The sequence below is a fragment of the Bos mutus genome, chromosome 7 (genome assembly GCF_027580195.1).
Source record: "Bos mutus isolate GX-2022 chromosome 7, NWIPB_WYAK_1.1, whole genome shotgun sequence".
In the NCBI taxonomy this organism is placed as follows: Eukaryota; Metazoa; Chordata; class Mammalia; order Artiodactyla; family Bovidae; genus Bos; species Bos mutus.
The window spans coordinates 60,990,045-61,014,293 of record NC_091623.1 but is presented as its reverse complement, the minus strand read 5'-3'; the positions used below and the strand labels follow the sequence as shown (position 1 = coordinate 61,014,293).

At 56.0% G+C, this 24,249-nt stretch overlaps 2 protein-coding genes across 2 annotated transcripts; both read right to left on the bottom strand.

The window, feature by feature from the left end:
• Nucleotides 1-748: 748 nt before the first annotated feature.
• On the bottom strand, nt 749-1,964 carry TIMM13 (translocase of inner mitochondrial membrane 13). The gene is made up of 3 exons (XM_070373976.1): nt 1,795-1,964; nt 1,634-1,702; nt 749-1,463 (listed from the first exon to the last, which is right to left on the bottom strand). Exons 1-3 carry the CDS (start codon nt 1,912-1,914, stop codon nt 1,365-1,367), a joined length of 288 nt encoding a protein of 95 aa, XP_070230077.1. The 5' UTR covers nt 1,915-1,964; the 3' UTR covers nt 749-1,364.
• A 437-nt stretch (nt 1,965-2,401) lies between these two features.
• On the bottom strand, nt 2,402-22,840 carry LMNB2 (lamin B2). The gene is made up of 12 exons (XM_070373975.1): nt 22,443-22,840; nt 13,872-14,008; nt 9,888-10,044; nt 9,616-9,741; nt 7,818-7,985; nt 7,603-7,728; nt 7,255-7,475; nt 6,850-7,138; nt 6,652-6,759; nt 6,029-6,148; nt 5,749-5,862; nt 2,402-5,143 (listed from the first exon to the last, which is right to left on the bottom strand). Exons 1-12 carry the CDS (start codon nt 22,716-22,718, stop codon nt 5,102-5,104), a joined length of 1,884 nt encoding a protein of 627 aa, XP_070230076.1. The 5' UTR covers nt 22,719-22,840; the 3' UTR covers nt 2,402-5,101.
• Between the last annotated feature and the right edge of the window lie 1,409 nt (nt 22,841-24,249).

The following is a 24,249-nucleotide window of genomic DNA, read 5'->3' as shown; positions in this document are numbered from 1 at the left end:
CTCTGGACTCAGTAGCAAATATTCTCGACAACAGGCTGCCCCTTGATTATCTCCTACCTGAGGAAGGGGAAGTCTGCACAGTTAAGACCTGCTACATGGGAGTCAATAATTCTGGTCAGATCAAAGTAAATACAAAACACAGGTATGAGCAAGCTCAGTGGTCACACAGATATAACACACTCCCAAATCCAATCCAAGCTCCATTTAGTCAGAGGCCTCCTTGGCTTAGCCTGGCTTCTTCCATTTCTCTACCACTAACTGCTATCATCTGCCTGCTCATCTCTGGGCGGGCCTCCTTAATTGCCTCCTCGACTTCCGTTAGTGAACAGCTTGAAGTCATCAAACTTCAGGACGATTCGAATGCAAGGATGCAAGTACATGGGACTGCAGCCTGGTGACCATCACACATATTTTAGGCTCATCAGGGAACAACCACACCCGTGTGTTCAGCAAAAAACAGCCTCAGCTTCGGAAGTCAGACCATCTGTCCTCCAGCGCCCCTCAAGAATGAGGAGCAGTAACAAGAAAAGGGGAGGCTTTGTCACCAGGGATAAACCAGGAATTTGCTCAAAACCTGCCAACCACACCCCCTCCCCACTTTTAGCAAGAGTTAACATAAACCTTTAAGTTCAAGGGTCCAGAAATAAAAAAGGAAGCGCCCTTCCCGCACACAAACACACAAAGAAAAACACAAGTGGAACCAGCTGAGACCAAGATGGCAGCAATCCAAACTCCAATAGACCCTGCATCTCATGACATGTTGATTTTACTGTATGAACGTATTACACAACACACCTCATAGCAGCCAGTACCATACATTAAAAGACCAAAACAGGATAAAGAGAAGGTGGTCCCCCACTCCCTCAAAAAAGCCCTGCCCCTTCCCAGGTAAACTAATGAACATGGCTCCCCATCACTGACCTCACACTCCTCCCTTTAAAATTAAATCCCTCTCGCCAGGGGTTGTCAAGTTCAGCCCTGAACTAGTTCAAGCTTCTCCATTCTCTGGCGGCTGAATAAAGCTTGTGATGTGTTAACCAGCACCCTCCTCCCAGGCAGACAGCGTAAGCCGGGTTGAGGCCCCACAACGGTCCATACGACTCAATCCGTTAACAGGCGCACAAAGAGAGGTGGCACCCGGAGCCAGGGCCGCCCCTACCAAGATCCAAGCTACACCGGCCTAGCAGTGGGCGGCTAGGCGGAAAGGACGGGTAGAGTCCCAACGGTCCCAGCACCAATGTCTTCCTCATAAACTTCTGGTAGGCAGTACGCATATGCAGGACCCCGCCTCACAAACAGTGTTTATGGAAATGGGTCCGGGGGTAGGGCAAGGGTCGGGGGGTTGGTCTGCAGGCGCGTCGCGGTCACATGTTGGCTCGTTCCCGCTGCAGCCGCGAGTTGTAGGCACGTGACACGGTGTTCCAGGCGTCCATGTAGCGGTCCATGCACATGGCGATGCACTTCTGGGGAAGGAACCGGCGAGCCGCTTAGGTCTGGACCGCGGCTGGTGTCCCCGCCCCGGCTGCGCACGCGCAGCATCCTCTCCACGCCTCTTCATTAAGTCAGCGCACGCGCGGAGGCCACCCTACCGGGTCCAGCCCGCGACCCCGCGACCCCGCCACCCCGGTTTTACCTGCTCCGAATTGTCCAGGGAACCCCCCGGCTTCCCGATACACTTCCGGAAGCACTTGTCCGTCATCCTCTGTGGGGACACGCGAGCCCTCAGTTGCGACACCGGCCCCGGCGGATCCCGCAGTCCTCAGCCCCCCACCCCGCCCCCGGCCAGCCCCGGACCTGTAGCAGCTCCTGCGCGTTGGCCACGGCGATCTGCACTTTCACCTGCTCCATTATGAGCCCTGGGTCCAGCTTCCCCCCGCCGGAGCCCCCGAAATCGGAGCCGAAGCCGCCCTCCATGGCTCCGCAAAGTCAACCGGACCGCCGCCGCGTGCGCCGACCCGCACTCACGCCGGAAGTCCGCTGCCCCAGGGCCCCACGGGAAATGGAGTTCCGGTGGGTGGGAGCAGGGTCCGGACTACGAGTCCCATAAGGCCGCGCGAAACTTCCCGCGCACGCGCAGAGAGGAACGGGCCGAAGTCCGCTTTCCGTGTCGAACTCCGGGTCGAGAGGCCCGCACCTCCGTGCTTAGGCTCCAACCCCCCCAAAGGTCCCGCCGCGCGTGTACTGGACGATGAGCGCGTTTACCCCGCTCTTTGCAGACCTGGTAGCGCCAGGCCGTATTAGGGGACCAAGAGCGCTGCGGGGTGTCGGTGTATCAGATGGGGTAATGCATAAAACTAGCGGTCCGCGCGGTCTGATGGGGGTCCTAAGACATCCGCTTAACTAGTGGCTTGGGCTCCTACTACAGCAGCCTGGCGTGGGAGTAGTAACTCACGGGCAGAATTTAAAACCAAAATGTTTTATTGGATGTTGTACAAAAAAGTTTCCAGTCTTAAAATGTATATTACAAATCATTGGAGGAAACAAAAGACCACACGTTTAGCATGCATCTTAAAAATCACCATCTGAAATGTGTCTAGACAGCCAGTTGCTGAAACTGAGTCCCCTGGCGTGTAGTGCTGATGATCCCTTTCGGGCTTGGAATTAAGACCTTTCCAATAGCGTCAATGTCCTTGAGGAATGGCAGTCCCCGCTCGGATGTGCTGATATAAATAGAACTGCTGAGTAGACGGTGTGGTAAAAACGAGCCCAGGTCAGAGCCTGGCTGTGATGAACACTGAGCGCCCAGACCACAGGGAAAAAGGCGTCCGTGTCTCCCTGGCACTGGGTCCCTTCCGAGGGCTGGGCCGAGTGGCTGTTTTTCTAGAAGGGTGCTTCTCCTCACATGACACGGGCTCAGAAAAAAAGAATCGCTTCTGTATCAAGTGGCTTAAAGTTAAGCATGTTTAAGGATAAGTGCAAATTCTGTTTTTCAGGCCAAGGCTGACATTGTAACATTGGACTTTGTCCTTTGTTTTCAACTACTTAATTACCAAAGACTGGTAATTACCAAATTACCACCAACCTCCAGCCCCAACTGGCCACCAGTCCAGCGCACCCTGCCCTCACCAGTCAAGGGCTTCCCAGCCTGCCAGGGCCACTTCCAGGCTCCACTCATGATCTCAGCCAGGCAACCACTGGGCGGTGATGAGACCAAGAACTGGCTGAATCAAGAAGTCATCTAGTGAGCCTGGGGGTTCTGCAGTTTTTTAGGCCCTCTGGGCCTGACGGGAGGGTGGGGCCCTCTCCTTTCCTTCCTGAAGTCCTCAAGCCCAGCCTGCAAAACCGCTTCACACCCAGAATTCCAGGACACAGCTTCGATCCCCAGAGATTTCCAAAATACCCTGAAGGGTGTGGCTGAGACCAGTGCAGTTTCCACTCGCCCCAGGACCACCCAGACCCCATCCCGCTCTCCAGACCCTCATGGTCTACTCAGCTCCTGTTATGCCAGGGGAAGGGAGCAGCCTGTACCTGGAAGCACTCCTGGCAGGGGGGTGGGGGTGAGGGAGGGTGGAAAAGAGAAGGTGCTGTCAAGACAGGAAGCTTCTCATGGGCTGCACCATTCTTCTGGTGAGGCCACTTCCCTCCACAGGGCAAGTACAGCCCTCGGGCCAAGGACTCTGGTAGCCAAGGAAAGATGCCCAAAGCTTTGGCCTGCAGGGAGATTCTAGACTTGGCAGAAGCTTGGTTTTGCCGGTGGCTGACACTTTCCTGTCCTGGGGCTTGGGCCCTCCTCACCATGAGCAGTTCCCAGGGAAAGGAGGTGGACGGGCTGCTCCAGCCTTGGGTAAACCCTGAGGGGCTGGCACTCAGCCTACCTGGAAGCAGGCTGCCTTCAGGGGCCAGCCTGCCTCCATGGCTCAGTATTGCGTCTTTAAGACTTGAGCTGCGCTTTCTGAAGAGTCAGCCAGGGGCGCAAAGTCCACAGGGACAGAGCCCCCTGATGACACCACCTCCCCACCCCCAGAGGGGACTGTCCCAGTGACCCTTGAGTGAGCCCCTGAGGTGGGAGCCTGGCAACCTGTACTGACCAATGTAAAAAAATAAATATCCATTAAAAAAATAACTTCTGTGTATCTACGTGGCGCGGGTCAAAGGTCTACTAACGCAGGGAGGGGGGTCTCTGGGTGATCAGAAGCTGGGCTGTGGCACGGAGCATTCCACAGAGGTCTGCTGGCATGGGCAGGTCTGTCTAAGAAACACCGTTTCAGCAGGAAGCTACAGAGGAAGCTAGCGTATCCGTGTGTACCCAAGAACACAGGAGTGGGCATGACCTGTGCTCAAGGCACAGGGCTGGAGGTCAGGGAGTCCCACGGCTTGCCCTCGTCACCCTCCACAGATGGGAGGGCAGAAAGCGGTGGTTGCACATGGATGTCATGTCCGAGGTTGTCACACTCATCCCCTTGATACTGACCTGGGGATAAGTCTCAGAGAGGAATCGCCCCCAGGTCCCAAGCTTCCTTCTTGCCTGTCCCACAGGGTGAGGAAGTTGACTGCAGAAAGGCCCAGAAACGTGAGGCTCCGGCAGCCAGAGAGGGAGCCGACAGGCCCACCCCACACACCCGACTCCCAAGGGTTGAGCAGAAACCACCCAAAGCCCAGGTCTGACAGTACAAGCTGCTTCCAGCCCTCTTTCGGGTGCTCAGTTGGCTGAGTCACGGAAACCGCAGGGGTGCCCCTGCTCCCCACCAGGTCAGAAGCTGGATTCTGAATTTGGTTTTTTTGAAAGCTTAAATGAAACAAACTATGGGATCCTTATGCAGTTCTGCTCTGTCCATCCCAGGCCTCCTCTCCCGCCCCGACTCCAGGCTGCAGAAGAGACCCACGCAGCCAACGGGCCTCCTCCCACCCCTGCTGGACTCCCCAAAGTCCGCTAGCCACTAGGCTCCTGGGCTGGTTGGACAGGGCACCAACAGAGTCTGGTCAGTGGTGAAGGGTCCCAGGAAACCCGCCGACAGGAAAGATCAATAGAGACCCACCCCCAATGCTCTGGCAGTTTGCTTAAAAATTCTCTAGAAATGTACCAAGGATTAAAGAAGCCAATGATATAAAAATAGTTTTCAGTGGCTCTGGGTAAAGAAAGACGTGATGAGGCATGTTCGGTTCACATGACGCGGCAGCCTCGAGAGGTGGTCCTCGGGTCCCCCTGGAAGGAAAGATGGTGTAGTGAGGTGAGCCCAGGGTGGCAGGCACATGCCAACCTGGCCAGGCAGATAGCTGGTGGCCCTCGGCCCTCCCACCAGGGGGGGCTGGACCAGGCTGGGGCCTGAGCCACCAGGGAAGCTCAGCTTCCAGCAAGACGACCCCAGCTTCCTCGGCTCCTGTTCCAGAACCTTCCATGTCTCCCTCACTCCTGAGTCACAGGACTCGTTACAATGGTCTTAGACCCAGAAGAGTCCTGCACTTGTGTCTTGTTCAGTGTGGTTCCTCGGGCCCCCCACCCTCCCCACAAAACCATTATGAAGTCACCAGCATACCAGTCTGGAGGAATCACAGTAACAGCGGGTGGGCTGAGAAGCCCTGAGGCTGTACCAGGGTCACTTTGAGATACAGCAGCTTTGCAACCCCATTCCCGGTGTCCCTAGGTGGGTACCAGAGGTCCGCACGACAGGCAGGCCCAGGAGGCAGGGCAGCTGACCCCACAGCCTATCTGCTGTGAGCTCTGTGGCCTGAGTGATGCCCAGGGCAGCTGCATGAACAGGGTCTGGGATGTGTGCGTGTGTGTGCACGCCCGTGCCTGGGAGCTTCTACCTGCTGGTGGAAAAGATCCTCCTCTCCAAACTCAGCTGCCTCGTCCTCGCCCTCCTCCCCATTCTCGGTCTCCCGCACCACTGAAGACTGCTTCACGGTTCTCATGGCCACTTCCTGTACGAGACGAGAGCTGCAGACAAACCCCTCCCCACCCCAGGAGCCCAGCCTGCAGGGGAGGCAGTCAGGACGCCCAGGCCTAGGCTGCACTCATGTGCCTGGCGGCCAAGGCTCCATCCACCCAGGAGGCGCCCCAAGACCCAGGCAGCGGGGAGGCACTCACCTCCCCATCAGCATTGACCAGGGTGGTCCGGAAGCTCTCACCGGTGCCCCAGCTGTTCTGGCTTTTCCACACGAGTGTGGATGGGGGGCTGTGAGCCACCCCCGCTCCAGCTGCCCACACCTGGGGATACAGGAAGGCCTCCCCGTTAAAGTGGGCTCCAGTCCTAGTGGTCACCAGCCAGCCATTCATCACAGGTCCCCTTGATGCCCTGGGTGTTTAATCCTTCTAGGCCTCTTAGATTCTGGCCCAGGGATGTTAATCAATCACCCCAGTATGGAAGAAGAGACTGAGGTTCACAGTGGCCAAAGACTTTCATCTCAGCAAATGAGCCAGGCTGGGATGAGGTGCCCTAGAGTCTGTGCCCGTGACTGTTAACATGGCTGGCACTTTGCCTGCCAGCGCAGACAGACAACCTAGACCCAGTCCCGCCCACACTGGGGACCCCTGGCACATCACTCAGGCCTCCCAAGAGCTCCAGGGAGGCTCCGATGAAGAAATGTGGACACAGGCAATTGGCTACCACAGGCGGCTGTTCTCAGCGGCGGGGCTCCACCCTGCGGTTCCCCTGGCCCCCTGCCCCATCCCAGCTACACCTCACAACCTGCCCCTCCGCAGCCACCTACCGTGACAGTCTGGCCGGCCCGCAGCACATACTTGGGGGTGAACTTGTAGGAAATCTCCTCCCCTTCCAGGACCTGCCTCTTGATCCTCCAGTTGCCCAGAGACTGATCCTGAGGAAGGGCGCTGGCGTTGGCACAGGGCTCTGGGAAACCCCGGGGGGCCTCCCCTGAGGGGCGGCGCGGCACGGGGCAAGGCCTCACCTTGTCAGAGCTGTTCTTCAGTTGCACGAACCTGCCCTCCAGATCGATCTCCTCGATGCTGACGCTGCCTGAGGCAGAGGCCTGCTGCGCCAGGTGGAAGCTGCCGCCGCTGCTGGTGCTGCTGCTGGAGCCGAGGCCACTGGAGCCCGTGCCCGGCGGCTCCTCCACCTCCAGCCGCTTCCGCTTGCTGCGGCCCGGGCGCCCGGCTGTGGACACACTGCTGCCGCTGCTGCTCGTTGTGGCCCGAGAGATGGTGATCCGCGATGACGGGCTGGGGGACAGCTTCAGCCTGGGGGCAGGGGTGCGGGGTTACCATGGGCTGAGGTGCAGGGGTGGGGTGTTGGAGGGGGAGGGACAGCGCACTCGCCCAACCCCCTCTCCTCGCCCCGCCCCTGCCGCGCTCACCTCTCCTCCTCTCCCTCCAGCAGCTTGCGGTAGGCGCTGATCTCCATGTCCAGGGCCAGCTTGACGTCCAGCAGCTCCTGGTACTCGGCCAGCTGCTGCTGCATCATGTCCCGCACTTCCATCATTTCTCGTTCTTTGGCGTCCAGCATCTTCCGGAACTTGTCCCGCTCCCCAGCCACGGTCTCCTCTAGTTCACGGATCCGGTCCTCGGCCGCGCTCGCCTGCAGCAGGGTCCACGCGCGTCACGGTGGGGAAAGCCCACTCGGCTGCAGGCCTCTGGGGGCGTGGGAGGGGATGAGACAGGACACGGCCCGAGGAGGGGTCGGGGCTGGGGCTCTGGTGAGTCACCTGCTTCTGAAGGCTGGAGAGCTGGTAGCTGAGGGATTCAACCCGCATGCGGGCCTCCTTCAGCTCCTCCCGAGCGGCGCTGGCAGCCTTGTCATTCTGGTCGGAGCTCAGCTTGGCGTTGTCCAGCTGCGGGGACAAGGGCAGGCATGAGGGCCGGCACAGAGGGTGGGAGTGGACGGCCCAATGCCCACCGGCAGGCATGCTCGCATGCACACCTTGGCTTGGTAGGTCTGCTCCAGTTCCAGACGGTACAGCCGCACTTGCTCGTCGTGCTGGGCGCGCAGTTCCTCCAGCGCCTGGGCCATCTTAAAGTCATACTCCTGCTGCCGGCTGCTGTCCACCTCCACCAGGCGGCGCTCATGCCGCCGCCGCGTCTCACGCCACTTCCTGCGGACATAGCCATGCGCTCACTGCACGCTTTGGCCCTGTCACAGGCGTCCCTGACTCTCCCCTGGGGCCTGAGCAAGGGTGCCCAACTCTGCCACTGGTGACCCTCTGGGGTAGGCCCGGGCCACCTGTTCACACCCACACCACGATTTACAACCACCCAAGAACCATGACCCAGAGCCCCCAGCTGACTGTCGATTAACACACCTATGCCTTCACACACAGGAGCATCACCCGGCCCTGAAAAAGAGAGAGGCCCTGACATTCGCTACCATGTGGACGGATCCTGAGAACAGGATGCTCAGTGAGAGAAGCAGACACAGAAGGACATACAGGGTGTGATTCCACTGATGGGAAACGTGCAGAGAAGGCTGATCCACAGAACGAGTGGGTTCCTGGTTGTCAGGAGCTAGGGCAGGGGGTGGGGGTGACTGCTGATGGGGGTGGGTTTCTATTGCAATGATGGAATGTTCTGGAACTAAACAGTGATGGTTGAACTATCCTGTACTAAATTTCATTAAATTGTATGTTTTAAAAAGTTTTGTTATATAGGAAAACTGGAAGAATGCTAATGGAAACACCTACAGAATTTATTTTGGGGGTAATGTTCTGGAATTAAGAGGGGATGGCCGCACAGCTCTGGGAATGGACTAAGCTCTAGTCTACGTGGTAAACTTTGAAAGCTTTCTGGTAGGGGACTATTTCAATAAAGCTGTTAATAAAAAAAAAGAATTCTTAAAAAAAAAAAAAAATCCTAATGTGGCTCATCACAGGAGCCTGGGGTCTAGGATAGATCAGCAGTGGGTCATGGCAGTGGCCAGCTGGCCCTGGCCACATGTACCAGGAGCTGACCAGGCAATGGTGGGGTCAAAAGTAGGTGGGGGAGCCCCACTTGACAAAACTCCCTGCACAGATGTCAGTCACATGTGTCTGGGCCCCGTGGATGAAGACAATAGGAACGTGTCCACAGGAAGCCACTGTGTTCACAAACAGCCAAGAAGCACAGTTGGACCCTCAGCCCGCACCCCACCCCTGGCCCACCTCAGGGGCCCTCCCGCCCCCTTGGCCTCCTCACGGGATCCAGGGCGGCTCTGGTTGCAGTGGGGCCTGGCAGGAGCAGGAGGCCGCTCCGCAGTTGCATGGGCATCTCACCCGCCTGCACGCCGCAGTGAGCCCAACAGTGGCTGCCTCCGGGTTCCATCTGGCTGTGACAGCACAATGGGCCAGGACCAGACGGGAGGCCAGCGGGGCCAGGGCTCTAGTCAGTCCTGCCAAACCAGGGAGCCGAGGCCCAGAGGCAAGGAGGCCAGGGAGGGTCTGCAGGAGCCTGAATGATGACCCCCAAAAAGCATGCCCATGAGCTGATCCCCACAGTCTGCCAAAGTAGCCTTCCTGGACACAGGTCTTTGCAGGTGTGATTAAGATACAGGGCTCAAGACCATCCTGGACTATCTGGGTGGCCCCAAACCCAAGGACAAGTGTCGCTATAAGAGACGCAGATGCACAGACAGAAGAAAGCGGCGTGATGGTGGAGGAGGGGATCAGGAGATAAGTCCCCAAGGCAGGGAGAGGCAGGAAGTGGGGGAACACCCTGGCTCCTGCTGGGGGGTGGGGAGGACGACCTACCTCCTCAAAGACATCCTTGCGGAAGGCCAGCTCCTCCTGCAGGCTCTGGCAGCGGTTCTCCAGGTCCACGCGCATCAGCGTCTCCTTCTCCAGCTGCTTCTTAGCCACCGCATGCCCATCCTCCGCCTGGAAACGTGGCACAAGCAGCTGGTGACGCTGTCTGCTGCCACGTGAGGTCCTTGGGGATCCCGAGTCCCCAAACTCCCCTGGGGTGTGGACTGGGCAGGGGTGGGGTGAAGGGGGAGCCCACAGCCTGCACCGCCTGCAGCTACCTTAGCCAGCTGGGCCCGCAGTTCTGCCACATCGTTCTCCAAGGTGCGCTTGTCACTAAGTGCAGCCGCGAGCTCGGCCTCACTTCGGTGGAACACAGACTCCAGGTCCCTGACGCGGCCCTGGGCCACTGTGAGCTCACCCTCCCTCTTCTTGGCGCTGGAAGTCAGGAGCAGAAGTTAGTAGGCAGCACTGACCCCAAGGCCAAGTTCATGGCTGCCTCGGGGCCCAGACCCTCACCTACCCATGCTTTCAGTACCAGAGCCTCATCTGTCAGCACCAAAGGGGCCTTGTCTTCAAACCCGTTCTGCCCCATGGGGACCCCGCCAGCCACTCAAAATAACCCACAAGATGTGGATTTTCATGTCCTTTTCCCTGACTTTTGGGCACAGGAGGAGGGACCACTTAGAGGAGACTTTTTTTTAATGTATAATTTATTAAAGTAATGAATTAAAACCCTGGCCTTTGAAATGCTGATCTCATTTGTAAAGTCAAGCTACTTCAGGCAGGCTCACTTAACTTTTAATAGATATCTCTAATGTGACACATCTAAGATGCCAAAGAGACTTTCTAAATACACAATTCTCTCTTTTGTTTTTTGGCTGCACTGTGCAGCACCATACAGCATCTTAGTTCCCTGACCAGGGAGCGAACCCAGGTTCCCAGCACTGGAAGCTTGGAGTTAGCCACTGGACCACAGGGAAGTACCAACACACAACTCTTACTAGCGTGAACATTTCTAAATGGTGCTCTAAATCTCTTGAATTAGAAGTGGGTAGTTGAAAGCTACCCACTTCCCCACCAAGGAACTGAAGCTGCGCCCTGCCCAGCACCAGTGGGGACAGCACAACAGGGGTCAGATCAGCACCACCCTTCCTGGGTCCTGATAACCACAGACATCCCCAGACATCACCTGGTGTCCCCCAGGGGCAGGATCGCCCTGGGTGACAATGATCGGGGACACCACACCAGTTTGAGTGAGGTGTGTGGGGGAGGGATAAAGCCCAGTGACTTCAGTCACCAGGCTGGTCCTGTCCTCACAGCAGTCCTTGGGACAGGAACTCCAGGCAGACGTGGCACCCATAGCCTCCATGAGGGCCTGGGGTCCCGCAGTCCACATTCCTGAGCCATACAGTCCTTCCACTCAAGGGAGGGGGGTGGGCTGCAAACCCCACATCCCTAGAGGGTTTGGGGAAACTGGACTCATCTGTCCGGTAGACCACTACTGAGAGCCAGTTTCATGGACATGCTGTCCTCTCACCAGAGAAACGTCTGTGGACTCCCCATCATCAGGAGGAGCTTTCTCGTGGGTGCAGAGAGCAGTGAGACCCGCTGCCCTCAGGTGAAGGGGGAGGAGACAGGAGACAGACACGCAGAGCGGGAGCTACTGGGCACAGCCCTTGAAAAGCCGGGGCCCGGGGCCTGGGCCAGGCCGTGGTTCCCAGGGCACTGGGGAGAGCAGAGAGTACACAGGCCTAGGGTGAGGTGGGTGGGCAGGTCGAGATCAGCTGTATGGCCAGGGCAACAGGAGCAGAGGTGTCAGGAAATGTCGAAAATCTCTCAACACCGCCACCCTGTGCCACAGAGATGAGATGAATGGAATGGTCTGGGAAGCAGGGGTGCTGGCGACCCTCAGTGGCTTAAGTTTCTGCTGCTTGACAGCTTCAGGGTATGAAGTTCCTCCCCTGGAACCCTAATTCCTGGGGGATTAGGCAGGAGAGCCCAGCCTATCAGGTCCTCCGCCCGCGTTCCCATCATCACAGGGTTTTCACAGCGCTCTTGGTTGGAAGAGAAAAGCACAGGCTGCCACCTCACGGCAGGTGCACTTCGTTCAGGGTCACGGGCCACCCACACTGTCTGCAAGAGCTTTGCGCCTCAGAGCAGGAAGTGAGGCCGGTAGGCAAATCGCCTGCACACCCAAGTACTCGAGACTGGGGAAGCCTTCCCTCGAGAGCGGGGGCCAAGGTAAGTCGCCGGCCCGGGTGCCCGATGGTGGGGCAGGGCTGTCACTGAAGCTGTCGTAGGAGCCTGTGACGCGGCCCAGGCATGGGGGAGGCATCGCGACACACGTGACATCAATGCCAGGCTCGAGCTAGACAAAGCGGTCTGTTATCTAAGGGTGTCCACCATGAGTGTAAATTCAGAAAGGCGGAAAAGCAATACCCCAGATCGGCCTCGGAGGTTCTGTCTGGGCGGAGGCTCATGGAGACTTTCAGTTTTCTCTCTTTAAAATTTTTACTTATGTATTTTGGCAGTGCTGGGTCTTCACTGCCGCGCAGGCTTTTCTCTAGTTGTGGCAAGTGGGGGCTGCTCTCCAGTTGCGGCGCGCGGGCTTCTCACTGCAGTGGCTTCTCTTATTGCAGAGCATGGGCTCTAGGGCACACGGGCTTCAGCAGTTGCGACTTGCGGGCTCTAGAGCACAGGCTCGGGAGTTGTGCACAGGCTTAGTTGCTCTGAGCTGTGTGGAATCTTCCCAGACCGGAGACTGAAACCGTGTCCCCTGCATTGGCAGGTGGATTCTTCACCACTGAGCCACCAAGGAAGCCCTTGTTTTTCTCCTTAAGTTCACTGCGTTATCTGCTTTCTCCCCAGGGAGCATCTATGATTCTGACAAGCAGAAACGTGACTTCTCAGCCCACCCAAGGAGTCACACGCAGGTTCAGGGTGTCTGGAAGATTCCAGAACCTGTGTGGATGTGACAGAGAGAGGCTGGGGGAATTCCAGAATTCTCCAGCATTCATCCTCTTACTCGTCTCCAAAAAGCATGTCACTTTTTAATTCAAAGTCATAATAAATGGATGGGGTCTCCCATCTACCCGACCTCCTGAAAAGCACGCAGACTGCCTCTCCTGCCCTGTCAGACACCAGCTGATTGTGTTGCGTGGGTCTGTCTCAGACTGTCTCACTGCTCTGTTCCATGAGGGAATCAGAAACACACCGCTAAGAGACAGGGGACAGTCTGAGGAGGCGACTGGAAAAGGCAGAGCTGTGGAGACATGAAGGACCCCCAGCCTGCAGGGGTTGGGGGGAGGATGAGTTGGGGGTGTGGGGAGGCTTAGGGATCTTCAGGGCAGTGACCACGCCCTGTGACGCTATGCTGGTGCACACGTGTCAGTGTACATGTGTCCATACCCAGAGAGCGCAGGACACCAAGGGCGAACCCCTGTGTGAGGTATGGACTCAGCTGATAAGAATGTATTCATATGGGCTCATCACTTGTAACAACGTAGCACACCCGTTCCTGGGAGATGTCCGCAAGGTGGGGCCCTGGAGAGGGGTCTGGGGCACCCTGTGTTCTCCACTCATTCTCCTGCAAACCTAAGGTGGGGCCCTGGAGAGGGGTCTGGGGCACCCTGTGTTCTCTACTCATTCTCCTGCAAACCTAAAACTGCCCCTCCCAAAGAAAGTAAGAAAGTCTCATTAGAAAAGAAGAATCCCGCACACACGAAGGTGGCCTCCGGAGCTGGTGCCGCTGAGCCCCCTGACCTCGTGCTCAGCGTCCCTGTAGCCAGTCTGGCCTGCCGGGGTCGCTGCGAGCGAGGGTGGAGGGGCCCTGGTCTAAACACTCGCTGAGTTCACGTCACTTCCTTCCTTCTGCCACCATCACCACCAGCGCTGCCTCATTCTCCAGACTGGTGACACTTTTACTGGGGAGCAGCCAGGAGATGGTGCTTTGGGATCAGGAAGAGAAGGTCACCCACCGCTCCCCGGCTTCCCAGGGCGGGCACAAGGGGGGAAAGGGCTGGGAGTGTGGTGGTGCCAGATACCAGGGGATTCAGTCCCAGGGGAGCTGCTGAGGTTTCATCTCCGGGGGCCAATTCTTTGGAGGGGATAATGGTGCTGGACAGGGCAGCCAGAGGGCCAGGCCCCAAGAACCCACATGGCCCGCTCCCAGGAGGGCTGTGCAAGTTGGGGTCCTCCCACCACACACAGCGTGACAACCCCCGCCTCCTGCCCCGTGCGCCGTCACACCGCCACAGCCCCACCTCTTGGTGGCCTCCTCCAGCTCGGCCCTCAGCTTGCCCATTTCGATCTGCAGGCAGGCGCGGTCCCGGGCCGTCTCGTCCAGCACCCGGCGGGCGTCAGCCAGCTCTGCCTCGTACAATGTCTTGATGCCACTCACCTGCGGGGACAGCCGGGCCAAGGTGAAGCCCTCTTCCCCACCAACACAGTGCCACTCACCCGCATGGGCCCCCCCATCTGGGCCCCCCAGAGTCTGCCCAGGTCACCAGCCCCTATCAGGCCACACCTGTCAGCTGGACACACACTCAGGTCTCCCTGCCCCACCCAGAGGGGCCCAGAGCAGTGAGCATATTTAAAAGTATCAGAGACCAAAAGGATAGGGAGATGCCATCTGCCCCATAAGGATGGCAATCACAGAGACCACAGCAAGTGTCAGGAGGATGGGGAGAAGCTGGCACTCCCATGCATGGCAGGGAGGGCGGGTTGGTGCCGCCATCATGGAAGACAGTTGGCGGTTCCTCAGATGGACAAACAGAGCAACCACTGACCCAGCAACGCCACCGCCCGGCATCTACCTGGGACAAGTAACACACGTACACAAAACCCAAGCACAGGCACTCACAGCCCCGGCACCGCTACCAGCCCCAAAGGGGAAATACCCCGAGGGCCCATCGGCAGGGGACGATGGATACAGTGTGGTCCCGCCACACCTGGGGCGTCCCTCAGCCCTGAAGAGTGAAGCCCAGACACTCGCGACCACGTGGACAGGCCCCGAGAACACGGCGCTCAGTGAGAGGAGCAGACACAGGACACACAGGGTGTGATCCCAACAGGAAACACGCAGAGCAAGCAGGTCCGGAGACACAGAGAGTGGGTTCCTGGCTGTCAAGGGCTGGGGAAGGAGTATGCAGGGAGGAGAAAGCTACTGGCATGAGGTTTCCTTTTTTTTTAAGTGCGATTCTTGTTAGAGATACAGATGAACTTGGGCAAACTCCAGGAGATGGTGAGGGACAGGGAGGCCTGGCGTGCTGAAGTCCATGGGGCCAACAAAGAGTCGGACATGACGTAGCAACTGAACATCAACACCATATGAGTTATAGATGTACAACATAGTAATTCACAATTTGTAAAGGTTATTCTCCATTTATACTTATTATAAAATACTGAGTATACCCCCTGTGTTGTAAGTATATCCTTGTAGTTTATATACTTTATACATAGTGGTTTGTTCCTCTTAATTCCCTACCTATCTTGCCCCTCTCCAGGAAGGAGCTTTCTTTAGGGGGATGGAATGTTCTGGAATTAGATAGAAGTGATGGCTACCCAGTTGTAAATATATTAAAACCACCAAACTTAAGAGTTTAATTGGGTGAACTGCATGAGATTAGAATTCTGCCTCTACGAGGCAGTTACAGGGGTTTCCCTGGTGGCTCAACGGTAAAGAACCTGCTTGCCAAAGAAGGAGACCCAGGTTCGATCCCTGGGTCAGGAAGATTCCCTGGAGAAGCAAATGGCAACCCACCCCAGTATCCTTGTCTGGGAAATCCCATGGACAGAGGAGCCCGGCAGGCTACAGTCCACGGGTTGCAGAGTCAGACACGACTGAGCAACTAACAAAAAAAGCAGTTAAAACCCTTCCTGGGACGGACAAAAGGCTGACAGAGGGAGACAAGGCAGCTGGCTTTGCAAGTGGCCAAATCCTTCAAGCTGGGCTTCAACAGTATGTGAACCGAGAAATCCCAGATGTATAAGCTGGATTTAGAAAAGGCAGAGGAACCAGAGATCAAATGGCCAACATCCACTGGATCACAGAAAAAACTAGAGAATTCCAGAAAAACATCTGCTTCATTGACTACGCTAAAGCCTTTGACTGTGTAGATCACAACAAACTGTGGAAAATTCTTAAAGAGATGGGAATACCACAACACCTTACCTGCCTCCTGCAAAACCTGTATGCAGGTCAAGATGCAACAGTTAGAACTGGACATAGAACAACAGACTGATTTAAAATTGGGAAAGGAGCACATCAGGGCTGCATGTTGTCATCCTCCTTGTTTAACTTACATGCAGGGTACATCATGCAAAATACCCAGCTGGATGAAGCACAAGCTGGAATCAAGATTGCTGGGAGAAATATCAATAACCTCAGATATGCAGATGACACCACCCTTATGACAGAAAACAAAGAGGAATTAGACTCTTGATGAAGGTGAAAGAGGAGAGTGAAAAAGCTGGCTTAAAACTCAACATTCAAAAAACGAAGATCATGGCATCCAGTCCCATCACTTCATGGCAAATAGATGGGGAAACAAAAAAAACAGTGAGAGACTTTATTTTCTTGGGATCCAAAATCACTGTGGATAGTGACTGCAACCATGAAATTAAAAAACCCTTGCTCCTTAGAAGAAAAGCAGTCACAAACCTAGACAGCATATTAAAAAGCAGAGACATTACTTTGCCCACAAAGGTCCGTCTAGTCCAAGCTATAGTTTTTCCAGTAGTTGTGTATGGATGTGAGAACTGGACAATAAAAAAGGCTGAGTGTCTTCTAACTGTGGTGCTGGAGAAGACTCTTGAGAGTCCCTTGGACTGCAAGGAGATCAAACCAGTCAATCCTAAAGGACATCAACCCTGAATATTCATTGGAAAGACTGATGCCAAAGCTGAAACTCCCGGTACTTTGGCTGCCTGATGTGAAGGGCCGACTCACTGGAAAAGACCCTGATGCTGGGAAAGACTGAAGGCAGGAGGAGAAGGGGGTGACAGAGGATAAGATGGTTGGATGGCATCACCTATTCAATGGATGAGTTTAAGCAAGCTCCGGGAGATAGTGAAGGATAGGGAAGCCTGGCATGCTGCAGTGCATGGGGCTGCAAAGAGTCAGACCTGACTGAGCTACTGAACAACCACCACCACTTCCCACAAAGCTACAGACAGCAGTGAGTGTCTGTGCCCGGGCTCAGAGGGCAGCTGAGCCGGGGAGGGACCCTCCCTTCCACAGGAAAGATCCAGGGGAGCTGCCAGGAACCTGCCACTTGGTAGCCGGATCACTATTCTGGTCTGCCTGAGACCTGGAAATTCTCAGATGTGGGGTTTTTAGGGTTAAAACTGGAGTGTCCCGGGCAGATCAGGACCAACCCGTAAGAGTTGGATTTGACAGGGGGTCTGAGACCCCCACCCTCTCCAGCCCTCCCACCTCAGTCCAGCTCTCCTAGTCATTTCATCCCGCAGGTATGGGGTCTTAGTGCCATTTCACACATGGGGGAACTGAGGCATGGGACAGCACACTGCCCTCTCCTAACCTGTCGGTACAGGCCAGAGAGGTCTGCTGGGGACAGTTCTGAGAGAGAGACACATGTGGGGATCAAGATGAAACAAGCCTCTCCCTCCTGTGCCCTCTTCACCCCACCCCCATCTCCACCTTCTGGAATAAACCCACCATCACCAAGAGCAGCCAGCCTCACTGTCTAAGGGTGGCCGGGAACCCGGGTTCACAGGAGTGTCTCTGCCCTGTCTCCCTCCTGACCCCAAAGGAGGGCCTGGCACCCAGGCTGCCGTCTCGGACAAGATCTCTGGCCCCACAGACTGGCTCCTCCTGGGCTTTCCTCCCCAGCTTCCCCTTGTGGCAGGAGGAGCACTGATGGCCAAGACAGCAGGAAACCAAGGTGAGGTCAGGTGGGAAGCTGTCCCTCCCTGGGAGCCCAGGGTGAAGGAAACCTAGCACGTGCACCTGACGCTTATCTGACGGTGACGTCAGAGTTAATTTTGATTTTTGAAATATCTCATTAAGATGCCACTCATGGGGATTTCCCTGGTGGTCCAGTGGTTAAGACTGCGCTTCCAGTGCAAGGGGAATAGGTTCGACCCCTGGTCAGGGAACTAAGATCCCACATGCTGTGAAGTGAGGCCAAAACAAACAAAAAACAAAAAAGGAATGAAAACAACAACGTATAGCCCTTATTTAAAACACTTTATTGCTAAAAGATGCCAACCATCAACTGAACCTCAGTGACTTGTAATCCTTTTGCAATAGCAATATTAAAGGTCACTGATCACCCTGACAAAATAAAACAAATGAGAAAGTCGGAAATATCTCAAGAACTATCAAAATGTGACACAGAGACCCAAAGAGAGCAAATACTGTTGAAAAAAAATAGCACCAACAGCTTTTTTTTTTTTTGGCTGCAGAGCTTGTGGGATCCTAGTTCCCCCAGCAGGGACCGAACCAACACGCCTGCAAAGAAGCACAGTCTTCACCACTGGACTGCCAGGGAAGTTGTGCACCAACAGACTTGCCAGAGGCAGGGTTGCTGCAGACCTTCAATTTATTAAAAAACTGTGTCTTAGGTGATCCTCCATAACCAGGTCTGCAAACTCAGGCCCACAGCACAAAACCCCAGCCACCTGCCTGCAGAACTAGAATGGCTTTTATATTTTTAAATGGCTGAGTAGAGAATAACAAAATTTTCATGACACAGGTACCTATATGAAATGCACACTTCAGTGTGTATAAACAAAGCTTTATTGGCACACACCCTGGCCCGCCCCTCCATGTACTGTCCCTGGCAGCTTCCCCGCCAGCTGTGACGCCTGAGTTGAGTGCTCACACTTGAAACTGTTCACCCACAGAGCTGAAACCCCAGCCCTTTCCCAAAAACCTCTACTGAACCTGGAACCTGATCTATGGCACCAGGACGAAGGAGAAAACTCTGTAGAGGAGGCTGCGAGGCCGCAAAAGCTCTTTCAGAGCAGGGAACAGCTGTTCCCCGCAGGCCTGTGCCTCCATGTGCTGTGACACTTGGGATGTCCCATGGGAGCCCCGGGCACAGCTTTGGCTTTTGTTCTGTCTTTAACAGCCAGGGCTGCACAAGTGAGGAGCTTGAGGAATCCCAACAGATGTGTTAGCATGTGTGGCCGTGAGGGGAGCAGAGTTCGCATAACCCGAGGTAACCCTTTTCCTAGGGTCCCAGACTTGCCCTGAGGCGCTGCCTGCATCCTCAGGGACAAAACTGCCCCGGAGTTGACAACCACTGCCAAACTCCACAAACCCTGACCCTCTGCAAATCCTCCAACTCCCAGAGCCCAGCTCCTGCTCCCTGGGTCTACCTGAGGAGCACCCGCCCCCTGGTCCGCACAGCAACAGAATACATGGGCAGGAAAGGAAAAAATGTGAAGCCTAGGGGAACTCAACACCTGTTTGGGGACTCCCTGGAGAACCCCCTTCTTCCCTGGTCCACTCGAGCCACCCCCCCACCCCAGCACCCAAGACTCTTCCCATACAGAAATTTGGCCAGCCCTCAGCCTCCCAGAAACCCTTCAGGGATGCATGTGGCCATTCACCCTAGTTAGTACAGCTCACCAAGCCAAAACACCCATCATCTGACTTTCAATGGGAAAGGCAAACGTCCACACACGACCGGCCAGGGTCTATGGGGCGGAACGTGACTTTATCTTAGGCACCTGAACCCTTTGCGTTGATTACAAGCCCACGGTACGCTCACATTTTAAACAGCATCACCACTGGGTTCCTTAAGTGGCTTCTCAGCTTTGACACTAATGGCATTTGGGGCTGGATCGTCCTCTGTAGGGAGATGTCCTGGGCTCTGGGGGGAGGAGTGTGTGGGGCAGCCTCCCTGGACCCACCGCCTTGATGCCAGGAGTCCCCCAGTGTGACAACCACAGACGTCTCTAGCCATCACCCAGTGTCCCCTGGGGGCAGGTTCTTCCAGGGGAGAAGCTGCCATCCAGATCGGAGGCCTGACACACCATGCCCTCCCACAGCCCTTGGCCACTTCCAGGTCACTCCCTCCATGCAGCGCACATGACCAGCCCACCTCACTGCTCCAGCAGGTTACTAGCTCCCTCCACTGACCAGCTGAGGGGGCATTCGTCACCTCATCCCTAAGCTCCAGGGGATCAGGCAGGTGGGAACTCCCCACTCCTGCTGTGAACGAACACCTGTCATCTGGGTGGCTCCAGATCCTGGGCACAGTCCTGGGGTGCACGGTGTGGCAGGGCCCCTCCTGCTCCCACCCGGCAGTCCTATGTCCTAACCAGCACGGGCAGCCGAGAAGTAAACCACGCCACTGCCCAGACACGTGGACAGCATCGAGTTCCCCAGGTCCGGCCCCTGCGCTCTAGGGCACGACACTCATCCAGTGGGGCCGGCACCCCACGTCCACTGCCTGCAGGTGGGAGGAGAGGCCGGGGTGAATGACCCAGTGCTGACCAGCCCAGCAGGTGGAACTTGGGCCTGTACTCCGAGGACCCGCGTGCACTGCTGAGGCAGCACCACTGGGGCAGCCACTCCAGTCCCATCATACAGACGACAAAACCAAGGCTCTGGGGGCCTGAGTGACCTGCCCAAGGTCACAGATTAAAACCAGGGTTTGGATCCCAAGCTTTAATCTAATCCCAGGCGACCTAACACACCACCACCCACCAAGTCTCCCACCTCCCCAGACACCTGAGACACACTTTCGGGCCCATCCTGATCCCGGGGACCCAGGCAGGGGCAACAGAACCCACGGAGTGTTCCCTCAGGGCAACTGATATAGTTCCTGAGGGAACACTATATTTTATTGCCTTTATTCTAGAAAACAAATGTGAATTCATGGTGGCCCCACATACAAACCCCAAAAGTAGGCATTTATTATTATTTGCACTTTACAAAAGAGGCAGTGAGCTCAGAGGTTAAGTGATCCACCCAAGGTTATACAGGCAGTAAATGGCTCCCAGAAATGACCAACCCCCTAGCTCCACTCCACCCCCCACGCTCTCCTCCCAGAGGTCATCACTGCACCCATTCTTCGGAGAGGAAAGCTGAGGCTCCGAGCACTAAGTGCCAGCTTCAGGCCCTGACTCTCCCACCAGGCCCACAGGGAACCACATGGTGGCCCCTTCCCCCTTATTCTGAGGACCTGCCCTTGGGTTGTGGGGGGACCTGTGGGAGAAAAGGAGCCCCCCAGGTTGGCAGCCAGTTTTGACACACCCCACCCAGGATCCCCAGACCCCTGCCCTCACACCCACTTAGGGGGCAGGGCTTATCCAGCCTCTTCCCCCTCACCTGCACCAAAACTTCCCCTGGTTCCCCAAGGCCTCACACCTCCCCCTCCCCTCACATCCCCCAGGACAGGGCAGAAGCTACCAGACTCGTAGGCTCCTGCCCATTAGCCAAGGGGGTCCCAGGGCCCAACATAGGGCCTTTCAAATTTCCCATGGGACCAGGGAGACACTGGACTCCCCTGCTCTGACCCCTAACCCCCAAGTCCTAGTAAAAGACTGAACTTTCTTCCTGTTCTGTGCTGTGTTTAGTCACTTAGTCGTGTCTGACTCTGTGACCCCATGGACTGAAGCACCCTAGGCTCCTCTGTCCATGGGGAGTCTCCAAGCAAAAATACTAGAGTGGGTTGCCATGCCCTCCTCCAGGGAATCTTCCCAAACCAGGAATCGAACCCAGGTCTCCCACGTTGCAGGCAGATTCTTTATGCCCCAGGTCCTGGTAAAAGACTGAACTTACTGCCTAATCCCACTCAATCCCCAAACTCCCCAGGATGCATTATGGGACCCCTGCAAAGTTCTAAGGAGAACTGAGACCACTGACTCATCCCAGACCCTCCACTCCTCCTCAGAGACCCAAGAACGTCCCCTAAGTTTTCTTGTAGAACACCCAAACACAAACCCAAAGACTCTCCACAACTCCTCTGTGGAGGAGGGGTCCACCCTGGCTCACACCCCATCACTCAAGGGCTCCCCAGATCTCCTCAGATCCCTTGATAGGCAGGGGCTGCCCCATCTCCCCCTACCCTCCAAGGCCCCTGGGGGCCCTTCAAACGGTGGGGCCTGACCAGGTTGCATCCCTCAATCAGGGCACCTCCCACCAACCCTTGGGGACACCTCAGAGAAGGGGTCTGCCCTAATGGACCCCTCACTCGGGGCCCCTCCAATCCCGAGTCCACTTCAGGGGACTGGCCAGCCCCAAACTCAAGGGATACAGGAAACACCCTGGAGACCCCCGGTGGGTGGGGGGACCTGTCCCAGGGTGCAGCCCTCACTCAGGGTACCCCAGCTCCCCCTGGGTACCCATCAGAGGACACGACTCACCCCAGCCTGCACCTCTGTCTTAGGGGATCCCCAGATTGGCAGGGATTCCCTCGGGGGCGGAGCTAGTGCCAGTCTCCACCTCTCGCACGCGGTGGGGAGGCGGGGGGTGGGCAGAAACCCATGGGGATCTCTCGTAGGCGCCCGCCCCAGCTCCCACCCCTCACTGAGGGCCCCTTGAACCTCCCCAGGGGCCCCTCAGGCATGCACCCCTCACTCAAGAGACCCTGAGAAGTTCCCGGACTCCTCGGTGGGCGGGGCAGGAACCAGTCTACCTCTTGCAAGGGAGAAGTCCCCGAAACCCTCGAGGACCCTCAGAGGCCGCAGCTCAGTCAAGCGTGTGACCCTCGCGCGGGGCCCCCGAAGCTCCCTGGGGACGCCTTGGTGGGCAGGGCCCGCCCCAGTCTCCCCCTGTCGCAGGAGCGTCCCCGAAACCTCCGGGGACCCTGAGAGGCCGACCCGCCCCAGCAGGGGCCCCCGGCGCCTGCGCTCACCTCGCGCGTGGTCACCTCCTCCCGCTCGGAGATCTTAAGCTGCAGCCGGTCGTTCTCCAGCTCCAGCGCGCGGACGCGGTCGATGTAGTGCGCCAGGCGGTCATTGAGCTCGCGCAGCTCCTCCTTCTCCTGCAGCCGCGACAAGCGCGTGGGCGACAGCGGCGTGGAGGGCCCGCCCGCGCGGCCGGGCTGCGGCGTGGCCATGGCGGCGGCGGCAGCGGCAGCGGTTCGGGGTCCGCGCTGCTCGGAACGGCGGCCGCGGCTCGGCGGGCTCATTCAATCCGCGCCGCCGACCAAGATGGCGCCTGTCGCCCGCCGCCGCCGCTGCGACAGGGCAGCCTGGGACTTGTAGTCCGGCCGGCGCCGCGCGCGGCACGCCGGGAGCTGTAGTCTCCTGCTCAGTTTCGCCCGCTGTCCCGGAGCCAAACAACTGGACCCCAAATCCCAGCTTGACCCATGTATGACCCCGGGTTTCTTTCCGGGCCTCAGTTTCCCCACTTGCATAACCTACCTACGTCATCGGAGTCTCATTAAAATTACAGGTGGAGTGGTGAAGAAACTTCAGAAATATCTTCGGTGATTTCACCAATATATGGAATAAAAAACAAAAAACCCAACACATCAGAAATACTCCAGGCTGCAACTAAGACCTGATGCAGCCAAATAAATAAATATCAATATATTTCCCAAGCTCATAGAGATATTGCCAAGTTGTCCTCTGAAGAAGTTTACCAATTTACATTTTTGCAACAACAATGTATGCATCATCTAACTTAATTATTTCATTTAATTTCTTTTTAGGTCTATAAGCAAAGTTTTGCAGTTTTTTGTGTGTGGGGGTTGGCTTTTAAAGTACACTTATTTACAAAGTCGTGTTAGTTTTAGGTGTACAGCCCAAGCACATACATACAGAGAACGGATTGGTGGCTGGGGTTTGGGGATGTGAAGTGGGTGAAGGAAGTCAAAAATTACACATTTCCAGTTACAAAATAAATGTCATGGGGCTGTAATGGATAGCATGGTGACTATAGTTAATACTATATTGCAATTTGAAATTTGCCGAAACAGTAGATCTTAAAAATTCTCATCACAAGAAAAAATTCTATAGCTATTAATATGTAAGGTGATAGATGCTACCTAGACTTATCAAACTATTAGTTTGTACATCTAAAGCTATATAATGTTATGACAATTATACCTCAATTTTTAAAAAATGCTCAGTGAAAGAAGCCAGACACAAATGGCCATACAAATGTATGATTCCACTCATATAAAATGTCCAGGGATTTCCCTGAAGGTCCAGTGGCTGAGACTCTGGCTTCCAGTGCAGGGGGAATGGGTTTGATCCCTGGCGATGGGGTGGGGGGTGGGGAGCAGGGAGGGGGAGGTGGTGTCCATTCATTGTAGGATGTCAAGCAGCACCACTGGGCTCCCCTCCCTGCCACCTTGATGCCAGTAGCACCAGCCCCCAACTCCAGTCAAGACAACCCAAAGTGTCCCCAGACTTTGCCACCTACCACCAACGGGGCAATGTCACCCTCAATTGAAAATCACTTCCCCTAATCCTGGAACTTGCCAGTTGTTATTTTTGTCTTGAAAACCCCTCTCACCAGACATTTAACCTCAGAGGACTTGATGCAAACAACCTTCTCAGGGACCCCAGCAAATGACACATGAAAACTTGATTCCTTTTCCAGACGTCTGGTGGAGGGTCTGACCTTGGTGCTTACCTCTCTTGACTCTTGATGTTGTTGTTTAGTCACCAAGTACTGTAGGACTATTTGTGATTCCATTGGCTTAGCTCACC